Below are 12,138 nucleotides of genomic sequence, written 5' to 3'. Positions count from 1 at the left end.
TGCATTTTATAAGATGATCCTGGGAGAAGAGTTGACATGAATGATATCAAAAGCTGAATTTCTGATTCTGTGATTGGAATAAAGGTGGAAGAGGAATTGAAACAGGATTTTTCTCTGGAGTCTCAAATTTCATTGCAGGAACAGTGATTTACCACATCTGCCTTAAGGAAAAAGTAGAATGCTTCTTTCTTTGGGTTACAAAGTATCCAGAAACATTTTGCACCAAGAAGTAGGTCCTAATCAGTTCAGTCATCAGTAATGAGACAGGCTGCTTCCAAGGTATTCACAGTCAGCTTCTGGTAAGGAACCTGCTGGTTGGGTTCTTGGGAGGAGGGATTGGAATGCTACCGGTGGGTTAGATCGGGTGGCCTCTAAGATAGCCTGTCCCTGAACGTTCGGGGATCCCGGGGTTCGTTCCGGGGGTTGATGACAGTGATGCCGCTAACCAGGTCTGTGTGTCTGTCATCCACAGGTCTGAGGCGCAATTACAGATGCACCACCTGCAGTGTCTCCCTAAACTCAATAGAACAGTATCATGCCCACCTGAAGGGATCCAAACACCAGACCAAGTAGGTACCTTCATGTTCGAACTCTTCAGTCCTTTTGTATGTAACCTTTAGTATGACGAATGAAGGCTAACCGCTTTACTTATTGCAAAATAAGTAGATGAAAACTACATCGCTTATCTCCAAGGTTCCCTTGATATTTACGCCACTCAAGCCTACAGAACCTGCCTGACACTGCTTGAAGAATGACTTCTTCCTTTTTTTTTGGATACAGTGATGACAATTTTTTTTTCCATTTCTTTCCTTCTTTTCAAGGACAGTGAGCACATTTGTATGAACTTCCCAGGAATCTTTACGTCTATATTAAATGTTTTAAGATAAACAGTATAATCTCTCTTAATACTTTGGAGATGGACCAGGTCTCCTTGTTGTGAAGTCGAATTCTATGCATGTCTTCTACCACTTTCTGTTTCTAGAAGAGTATGGTTGATTAGTCTGGAAACCTAACAAATCTGGAATTTTAAGTCATTCACATGTATAGCTATTTTCAGTTGAATGGAAGCTCATTCCACACCCGCCTCTGAGTCTCATGATTTTAAACCAGAAAAGGCTAATCAGGCGTTGTTTCCCCTGTATATACACTGCTCGTCTTTTTACAAAACCAATACTTTTAGGTATTTTTAAAGTAGCTGCTAGAACTGCTCATAAAATCTAATAAAATAGGGAAAAAACAAAAGGCTATCTCAAAAAGATGCAATTTTCCTGAATCTAATTGTTTTCATTTCTCTCATATTCATGAGCAGAATCATTGAAACAGATTTGACTATATCAGGGCCTCATGAATAATGAATGACTCATTGGACAAACATTGATGGAACTCCCGCGTGTGTCAGACCCTGAGTGTGCCCTGGGGAAGAAAAGCTGAGTGGACTTAAGCCTTCCTCTTGGGGAACTCTCTGCCAAGCTGGGGAAACCGTCATGTAAACACATAGATTGTTCACTGTTACCATAAAGTGGGCACCCCGAACTCTGAGGACCAGGGGCAGTGTGAGATTTCCAGGGACATCGATGCAGAGGCTGAGTTCATAACAATGAAGTCGGGGTTTGATTTTTTGTTTTCTGTTATCACCCAATGGCCAGCACAGCACTCGATACATCTCTAGTGCTTCATGAACATTCCTGATGGGCTTCCCAGGTAACTCAGTGGTAAAGAATCTGCTTACCATGCAGGAAATAATGGGTTTGATCCCTGGATTGGGAAGAGCCCTTGGAGGAGGAAATGGCAACCCACTCCAGTATTCTTGCCTGGGAAATCCAAAGGACAGAGGAGCCTGGCGGGCTCCAGTCCATGGGGTTGCAGAGTCAGCTGCGACTTAGCAACTAAACAAGAACAATACATTGCTGATGGCGTGAATGTGTGATTATAAGAGATAAGTAATGACTTTCCAAGCAGGTATATGAGGAAGGCGCATTCCAGGCAAGGAGATTTCTTTGCAGAGATATTGTAAAGATGTAGATCACAGTGGGTCTGGCTTCGGTGGGGGGTTTAAGCCCAGAGTTTCTGACTGACCCTTACTGACTCAGTTTTCCCTCCATGTTGTGCTGTTGGTGAGTCAAAACTGCTTTCGTGACTTGCTTTACTCTCATTCACCCCCACAGGGCTTTTATCAAGAAAATTCTTCAAGAGCAATATGTTCTATGATTGGTTACTGAGCACCTGCCTTGATTACTAGGAGCTGCTATCCCATCTGCCACCCCCAACCAAAAACATCATCCTTTCAACATCTCTAGCGATCACAGTGCATGCATTCTAGCCAACACTCCAACCAACACTCACACACCTTACAAGGAGCTGCAACATGAAATAATCATTATTTAGGACATATTTATTGTTTACATGGGTAGAAAAAGGTAGGCAGTAGTGACTTTAGGTGGCAGGGATCATGTAGATGACTAACTCAGCTAGATAGCATCTCAGTTTTAGGAAAACATCTACTTCTCTCTGTGTTCCTATAAAACTTCCTGTGACAGAACCTGAGCCAGGCATCGTCACATCTATGACCCTATTCTGTCCCCTTAACTACCTCAACACACATACTGTGTTTAGTCACTCAGTCGTGTCCGACTCTCTGAGACCCCATGGGCTGTAGCCCTCCAGGCTCCTCTGTCCCTGGGATTCTCCAGGCAAGAATACTGGAGTGGGTTGCCATGCCCTCCTCCAGGGGATCTCCCCAATCCAGGGGTCAAACCCAGGTCTCCCGCATTGCAGGCCGATTCCTTTCCCCCTGAGCCTCCAGGAAAGCCCAAGAACACTGGAGTGAGTAGCCTATCCCTTCTCCAGGGGATCTTCCAGACCCAGGAATCAAACTGGGGTCTCCTGCATTGCAGGTGGATTCTTTACTAGCTAAGCTACCAGGGAAGCCTCAACATACACATTACTGACCGTTACTTGATTTGAAAAAACCAAGGCTCAGAGAAGCTAAGTGAATCAGCCAACACCCGACAAATGGCAGAACCAGGACCGGACTCAGCTGCGTCTGACTCACACTTCTAATTAATTCATGTCATTCAGTCACCGCAGACAGGCTTGGGACACAGGATGTCAGGGACAGCCGGCAGAAGGCCCCATGGTGAATTTTGAAAAAGGGCATCGCCTCCCTAGTGTAATTTAATAAACATACATGACTTCAGAAGGGTAACCCGCCTCCTGTGCTGCCTTCTTTTCAATAAACAAGACAGTTTGCTTTTTTTTTTAACCACAAAAGTACGAGGTTGCTGTGCTTCTGAAGAGTGGAATGAAGGAAATGTGAAGAAAACAACTGTAGCTCCGCCCCGCTGGTCTGGTTCATCTGCTATTATACTGAATCTGAGTATCCTGCGTGTGTGTTTATGTGTGTCTTGGTTTATGAGACAGACCGCTCTGTAACTTTCTTGTAATATCCTTGTTAGGCTTGGTTTCAAGTGTGTGGGGGCCTCCTTAAACAAGTTGAGAGTTTTGCCTTCTGTTTCTAATCCCTGAATGAGTTTGTGGTGGACCGCTCCTGTTTCTTACCCTAACTGCTAGGAAGAATTCATTGGTGAAGTCATCTAGGCCTAGAGATTTATGCTTTGCTCTTCAGTTGCTGAGTTGTGTCTGACTCTCTGCGACCCCAGGGGCTGCAGCATGCCAGGCTTCCCTGTCCTTCACCATCTTCTGGAGTTTGCTCAAACTCACGTACAGTGAGTTAGTGATGCTATATAACCATCTCCTCTTCTGTCACTGCCTTCTCCTTTTGTCTTCAATCTATTACAGCATCAGGGCCTTTTCCAATGAGTTGGTGATGGATTTATACTATGGGAGTATTTTGATTATAAAAGTAGTTTTCTTTTACTACCATACTGTTCATATTTTCTATTTTTCTTATACCAGTTTAAATAAGCTGTCTTTCAATGAATGTGTCCATTTTTATTTGCATTTTAAAATATGTGGTTATAAAGGTGTTTATTTTATCACCTAATTTTATTTTTGATGTCTGTGGAATATTTTTTCTTTCTGGACATTGTTTATTTGTTTCTTCCTCTTTTCTTGGCTCAACTTTTTGTTAGAGGTTTATCATTCCTTATTAGGTTTCTTTTAGATGATCAGATGTTGGGGATTTGTTGATTTTCTTCATGTGCAGTTATTCTATGACCTTTAAAACACTATTTTCTTTTTTCTACTTTTTTAGGTTTAATCTGCATTTCCCCTCTAGCTTCTTAATATAAAAGTGTAGGATCCATAATGAAAAAAAAATCTGAAAAAGAAAAAAGATGTATATATACACTTATATAAAACTGAATCACTTTGCTCTACACTTGAAACTAACACAACACTGTGAATTCACTGTTGCTGTTATTGTTTAGTCACTAAAGTTCTGTCCGACTCTTTTGCAACCCCATGGACTATATACGTCAACATAAAAATTAGGGGAAAAAAAGGTGTAAGTTAGCAACTTTTCAATGTTTTTTGTTTTTATAGTATAAGAATTTAAGGTTTTCAGTGTACCTCAACTGATTGCTTTAGCTTCATTCTAAAAGCAACTTTATGTATTACAAAAGTTTTAATATGTAGTATTTGCATTGTTACTTATTTCAATATACTTTCTGTTTTGCTCCTTTTGCTCATGTTTGTTTAGAAATTCTCCTTTTACTCATGTTAGATTAGAAGTGTTATGTCTAAAATCAAATATTTATAGAATTTTCCTATTTATATTTTTTTGTAATTTATTTGCATCTGGATTCTACCAGGGTCAGAAAAAATATTCTAAATGACCTCAGTCTCTTGAAATTTGTATAGACTTACTCTGTTCCCTGGGGCTTCCCGAGTGGTGCTAGTGGTAAAGAACCTGCCTGCCAATGCAGGAGATTTAAGAGATGAGGGTTCAATCCCTGGGTAGGGAAGATTCTCTGGAGGAGGGCATGGCAACCCACTCCAGTTTTTTTGCCTGGAGAATCCCATGGATAGAGGAGCCTGGCGGGCAATAGTCCATGGGGTCGCAAAGAGTCAGACAGGACTGAAGTGACTTAGCACGCATGCACACATTTTGTTCCCCAGGCACACAGTCAGTTTTGCTCATGTATTATGTTTACTTGAAAAGAATTTACTGTTGGGTAAATGGTCCTTGCTGTCAATTAGGTAGTTTCTTCATCTAGTTCAAATTAGTATATCCTCACTGATTTTTTTTTTTTGTCTATTTGTTATATCCATGAGAAGCAGACATGATTAAAAACTTCCAACTATATGTATGGATTAGCCGATGTGTCCTGTTAATCCTTTGTATTTAGTTTTATATACTTAAAAATATATTATTAGCTACTTACAAATTGAGGATTTTTCATGCCTTCTTATTGTATGGGCCCTTTTTCTAAAATCATCTTTTGCCATCATGAAATGCCCTTCTTTGTTACTAGTCATATTTCCCTTGAGGTATACCAACATCAACTACAGCAGCTCTTCAAGGCTTTCAAAAGCTTTTTCCTTTAAATTGCATCCAGCTCTTATTTTGTCTTCAGGTGAAAGGTTAGTGTGACCAGTTACTCAACCAGAACCAGAAATGGAGGTCAGCCAAGTGGTTTTTTAACTGTTCTACTCTAAGTCAACATAAGTATTAAAGTGTCGGTAATTTTCAAGGTTTTATATTCATATTTTTAGCAATCATTTCTGGGGAAGTGTTGAGATGAGCAAAGATGATTCAGTTGTGTAGTGGAAAGCACACAGAATTTTATTTCTAGGGCAGTTTTGCCCTCTGAGTGACCCTGGGCACCAACAAACCTTTCAGTCTCACTTCCCTCAAAGATGAGTGATTAGTGCTGACGAGGGTGAGACAAATGTGCTATACTTTCCATGTTTTACTCATGATCCTGGTATTCTTTTTTATGAAACCTGAATTCAGACCTCAGATTCCTCCTGAAACATGCCCCCAGTCAGCCTTGACTGTTTACTGAAACTGGCAATGACCCTCCCCTGCCCCAATTGTGTCCAACCAGAACTTCAGAATACAACCTCATTTGCAAATAGCGTCTTTACAGAAGTAAAAGTTGAGCATCTCAAGATGACATCTTTCTGGATTTATGAGAATGACTTATGGTGTCTTTATGAGGGGATGGAAAGGGAGATTTGCACACACGAAGAAGGCGGCCACGTGAAGATGGATTCAGAGTTCGGACTTTGCTTCCTTCCAAGCCAAGGGCCACCAGGAGCCAGCAGGTTCTGAGAGAGGCCAGGGGGATTCTCCTCTAGAGATGTCGGGGGGAGAGCACCCAGCTGACACCTGATTTCAGACTTCCATCTTCTAGAACTTCCATTCTCTAGAGAGAATACATTTCTGTTATTTGAAGTCACTCAGCTTTGACTACTTTTTGAGGCCAGCCCTAGGAAATTAATATAGTGTGAAACTTACATGCTTTGTTTTATAAGTAATCTTTCAGTCCTATTTTCCTGGACAGTTGCTTACAATGCTGATCCCAATCATGACAATGATGGTGGTGGTGATGATGGAGAGGATGGTGTGATGGTGATGCCACCGTGGATAACTGAAGTGGGACTTGTAAAATGCTTTGAAAGGATCACATCTCATACACATAGCAGTCCTATAATTGGCCAGAGACTCTCATCTCCATTTTATAGGTTAGAAAATTTAATCTCAGACTTGTCTAAGGCCCCTAGAATAATTGGTCGGCAGAGCCAAGAACAGAAGTCAGGTTTATTGGCAACCTTTCCTGTTACTGTTACAATAATACTTAAGAGCAATATGACAATAATAGCATTATTTAAGTGTTATAATTGTAATAGTAAAGGTTTCCAATAAACCTGACTTCTGTTCTTGGCTCAACTAGTTAAATGGCTTTTTCTTTTTTAGGCAAATGTCATAAACAGCAAAATGACAGTCAAATGTTGCTCCATGGTTAAATAGCAAGAGAAATACCCAGTATCTAATGAGATTAAAGGTTTAGAAATGCAAATGATCACCCTGACATATAAAGCAATTGCCCATTAGTAGATTTTTCAGTATTTCCAGGAGATCTAGCCTGTCAATTAGTACAAGTGCTTAAAATGAAATTTAAAGACACATGAGTTCATACTATAGACTAATGAACAGTCCCCGCCCCCATAATCTACTTAAATTTGAGTTTGGGGAACACTTCAAGCTTCAGGACATTATATGACTTAGAATTAAAGGATATAAAAGTTGTCGTTACTTACTTTGATATTTCAGACAACTGAAAATGAGATACAAGTGTCTAAGAGAATACATCTGACTGACCACAATTTGGTTGTAAATGTGCTGCTCCCTTTGAGAAGAAGCCTGAAATGGTGATAGCCGCTGCTTTTTCTGCAACTTTTTTGTAATCAATATGAATCGTCCCGACAAAATCTTCATATTATTCATTTCCCTGTTATGTTCATTTATTTGTGAAGTGATTGGATGGATGTTCAGTCTCATTTTCAGGGCTGGAATATATTTGCTTTAAAAACCTTGGAATTAAGTTCTTGCATTCAGGATAGTAGTTAGGTGGGAGTACAACCAATAATAATAAATAAGATATTTTTGTAAGAGATGCCAAGCATGGAGAATCTACTGGAATTACAGTAAATTTGTTGCTGCTCAGCCGCACACCAGGCTGCTTGTTTTCCAGTATCTCCCAGTCTGCCCATTTGTGTCCATTGCTGGCTAACCATCTCACCCTCTGCTGCCCCCTTCTCCTTCTGCATTCAGTCTTTCCCAGCTTCATGGTCTTTTCCAATGAGTCGTCTCTTTGCTTCAGCCAAAGTATTGAAGCTTCCGCTTCAGTATTGGGCTTCCTTGGTGGCTCAGTGGTAAAGAATCCGCCTGCCAACCCAGGAGACACAGATGACTTGGATTCAATCCCTGGGTCGGGAAGATCCCCTGAAAAAAGAAACGGCAACACACTTCAGTATTCTTGCCTGGGAAATTCCACAGCTTAGTGACTATACAGCAATAGCAACTATAATAAGTCAAGTGGCTTAGTATTTCAAGGTGTTGCTCTCTTCAGAAACAAGCCAGCAAACAAAAACCACATCAAGGCGTGGACTTCTTCGAAGGCTAAAAATATAGAAATTTTGGTTGAATTTTCAATGTTGCTTCCTGTCAATAATCAATTTCAGTAACCGGAGGGGTTGGGACTTTGGTTCTGAGTGCTGAGATCAACAGGGCATGAGACAGTGTTGACAGCAGAGCTGTCCTTTCCCAAAGAGGGTGAAGTTAGTTCTCCTCTGCTGATAATTGTGAGCTGCTTGGAAAGGTTCAGAATAAAGGACACAGTCTAGAATCCAAGACAACTGCTTTGCTTGTTCCAGTTTACGAGTTTGGCCGTGCAGACGAGCCCCTGAAGGAAATGGAGCTTGTGGAGTGTCACCGCGTCTTTCTAGCCAAAGGGCTAGATTTATATCCTGTGTGCTCCATCGCTTGTCTTGTCCGACTCTTTGCAACCCTACGGACCGTAGCCTGCCAGGCTCCTCTGTCCATGGGATTCTCCAGGCATGGGTTGTCATTTCCTTCTCCAGGGGATCTTCCCAACTCAGGGATCGAACATGCATTTATGTCCCCTGCATTGGCAGGAGGGTTCTTTACCATTAGTGCCACCTGGGAAGCCCAGTTACGTCCTGGGCACTATGAACAGGGTGCCCTGTGAAGCACCAAGATGGGGCTGAGATGGGGCTCGTGGATCAAAGGCCATTGTCTATTTAGCCCTGCTTTGTAAAATGTTTTTATTAAACTCTAGTTGCTTTGCAGTGTTGTGTTACTTTCAGATGTGCAGCTTCAGATTCTTTTCCACTATAGGTTGTTACAAGATATCAACTATAGCACTACACAGTAAATTCTTGTGCTTTATCTGCTTTATATATGGCAGTATGTATCTATTCATCCCAAACTCCTAATTTATCCCTCCCCTCCTTTGTAACCCTTTGTAACCATAAGTTTGTTTTTCCTGTCTGTGAATCTGTTTTGTGAGTAAGTTCATTTGTATCATTCTTTAGATCCCACACACAAGTGATATTGTATAATGTTTGTGGTTCTCTACCTGAGTTTCTTTACTTAGTATAATACCCTCTAGGTCCATCCATGTCGCTGCAAATGGCAAAGTTTCATTTTTTGATGGCCAAGGAATATTCCACATATGGTTAACACATCTTGTTTATCCATTTCTCTGCTGCTGGCCACTCAACTTGCTTCCATGTCTTGGCTATTGTGAGTGGCGTTATTGTTAACATCGGCATGCATGTGTATTTTCAAATTAATTTGTGTCTTGTCTGGATATATGCCCAGGAGTGGGATTGCTGGACCATATGATAACTCTATTATTAGTTTTTTAAGGGACTTCCAGTCTTTTCCTCAATTAACCCTGTTTTTAATTGAATATTCAAGTTCACTGTTGTCAAGAGTCCTCCTTTCTCGGTGGAAAGCCCCAGAGTCCAATTTCTCAAAAGGAAGAAACAGTAGGCTATAGATAAAGGAATTCCAGAAAAGCAGGAAAAAACTATATATGTCCCCCTCTATAGCACTAGTACACAGGCAATTCTAATATCTCTTGTTTTTCCTAAATCACTTGCATGCTTTTGCTCTGTATGCCATATCTAAGGATACATTACAATTTCAGTCTGTGACTAGATTAAGCCTTTTGTGGGCTTGGAAAGAACTAAATACAGAGCTATTTCACTCTTTCATATTATTTACAGAATGACTGATGACCCCTAGTATTCTCAAACTCACTCGTTTCCCATCCCCTCCTTTTGGATGTGATGCGAAAGTTGCTCAGTCGTGTCCGACTCTTTGCAATTCTCCAGGCCAGAATACTGGAGTGGGCTGCCTTTCCCTTCTCCAGGAAATTTTCCCAACCCAGGGATTGAACCCTGGTCTCCCACATTGCAGGCAGATTCTTTACCAGCTGAGCCACAAGGAAAGCCCAAGAATACTGGGGAGGATAGCTTATCCCTTCTCCAGTGGATCTTCCCAACCCAGGAATCGAACCGGGGTCTCTGGCATTGCAGGGGGATTCTTTACCAACTGAACTAGCAGGGAAGCCTGGAGGCCCTTTGATTTTGACCTGCTTGACATTTGCACGAGTCATGGCTGTCTCCAGAGTGGTCTGAGCTGATGGTTTCAAGTCTCAGCTTTGACCGTGAGTCCCTTGCCTACCTCTCATATTCTTGTCTTACTGCTTCAGAACACCACTTAGGTCTCCAAGGGACTCCCCTGGTGGTCCAGTAGTTGAGACTTCATCTTCCAGTGCAGGAGGTGCAGGCTTGATTCCTGGTCAGGGAGCTAGGATCCCACATGCCTCACAGCCAAAAACCCAAAACATGAAACAGAAACAATATTGTAACAAATTCTGTATAAAGACTTTAATAAAAGTTCACATCAATAAAAAAAAGAAGAAGAAGAAGAAAGAAAGTCACTTAGTACCAGCTTCCATGGGTGCAAGGCTGTTACCTGACTTGGTTCTGGAAAGTTCATCTGCATCAAGAGAGAAAAGAACCACCAGAAGGAAAGGATGGAGCCCAGTAGGCCTGGCCTGGGAGGTGGATAGCAAGTCCTAGATCAGTGCTTCTCAAATCATGTCCCCTCACTGAGTTTCAAAGCCCTCATTGAATATAGTGTAGTCAAGATCTCTGTTAACCCAACATTATCTAATTTTATGCTTCAAGGTTGAGCTTTCTAAACTTTTTAGGACTTTCCAGCTGCAGAAGAGTGGCTCTCAAGTCATCCTGCTTTAGTGTTTATTTGTCTCTTGCTGAGTGGCCCAGAAATTGGCCAACCCCCTCAGACTCAAGTTCTGCTAAAGGAAAGGTGTGCTACAGGCCTGTTTATCCTAGCCTTAAACAAAGACCAAAGGAGTTTTTCAAAGGCTATGACTTGGGGCAAAAGAGGTGAAGTTCATTGTACAAGGAGAGATTAGAGGGAAAAGCTTACTCTCACTTTATTCCGTGTTGTGAATACCAAGCTCTCACTCTGTCGGTTTCTCCGGCCAACGGGATGGACGAGAGGCAAGAGGAAAGCTGGAGAGAGGACCTTGGCCCCTCACCTGAGCAGTCAGGCCTCTGGTTTTATACTCAGTCTGGGCCTTTGTAAGTTACTGTAACCTTCTCACTCATCTCACCAGAGGTGATCAGAAACTAGAATACGTCCATGTGTTAATTATCTTGAGCTGTCTTGACTTCTACTCCGACCTAACTCTGGAAAAAATTTTGAATTTGGCCAACATTTGTCTCATCTCTTAAAATTGTCATAGGACAGGAAGTGCCAGGAAACTGACTTAAGATAAATAAAGGACCTTGCTTCATTGTGGGTCGATGCTGGTGGGGGAGTGGTTGGAGGAGACAGGATGGGGCTGGAAGCATGCCACGGTTATGGTTTTGAGTCTGGCTGGGATTTTCCTAGTGTAAATAAAGGAGGTAGTGGTTTGAGTGACTGGACAAATCTACCCCTCATCCCATTCAATTCACTCCAAGGACCAAAATCAGTTGAGCACCTCCTGTGTTTGAGACATTAAAATAGGTTTTAGGGATAATAGAAGATCATTATACCTCTCAACATTGTACCCCTCTAGTTGAGGGGATACAACGCATAGTCAAGCAAATGCAGCTAGAATCAGTACAGGATATGTTGGCACAGAATGCTTCTGGACCTGAAGGAAAGGTAGTCAAGCTTGAGGGCAGGGAAGGGGCTTAGGAATGAGACCATCAGGGTTCAATCCTGGCTCTACAGCTTCTGATTTGATGCCCTTGAGGTTCTTATGCAAAGACCTCTCTGGAGCTTAGTTTCCACACCTGAAAAAATGTGACAGATTAAAAAAAATAATAAAGAAAAATAAAATTAAAGAAAAAAAATAGAAGGAAAAAAATAATAAAAATTCCTAGCAAAACTGTGGTGAGGACTGAGTTTTAAGAGCCACAAAAAGCAACAATAACAAAAAATATGAAACTTCTTAGACAATGCTTGGCTTGAATGGCATGAACCTTATTCTCATAAGTGTTGGTTGTCATTCTGTATTAATGAAATTACATTTGAAATGGACTTTGGGGAACAGGGAGATGAATATTGATGGCTCCCTCAGGACTTTTTTGTCCTAAGTACTCTTTTTGACTTTTCTG

General features: G+C 41.5%; 1 protein-coding gene across 1 annotated transcript in view; it reads left to right on the top strand.

Moving 5' to 3' along the window:
- ZMAT4 (zinc finger matrin-type 4) overlaps positions 1-12,138 on the top strand; it is a 363,653-nt gene that overhangs the window by 310,744 nt on the left and 40,771 nt on the right. Inside the window, exon 6 of the mRNA XM_065947284.1 lies at positions 473-569. Within this exon, the coding sequence (XP_065803356.1) occupies positions 473-569 (97 nt within the window). The remainder of the gene's footprint in view (positions 1-472; positions 570-12,138) is intronic.

This window comes from Muntiacus reevesi, chromosome 10 (genome assembly GCF_963930625.1).
Source record: "Muntiacus reevesi chromosome 10, mMunRee1.1, whole genome shotgun sequence".
NCBI lineage: Eukaryota > Metazoa > Chordata > Mammalia > Artiodactyla > Cervidae > Muntiacus > Muntiacus reevesi.
The sequence above is the reverse complement of the archived record's forward strand: the minus strand, read 5'-3'. Positions and strand labels throughout refer to the sequence as shown.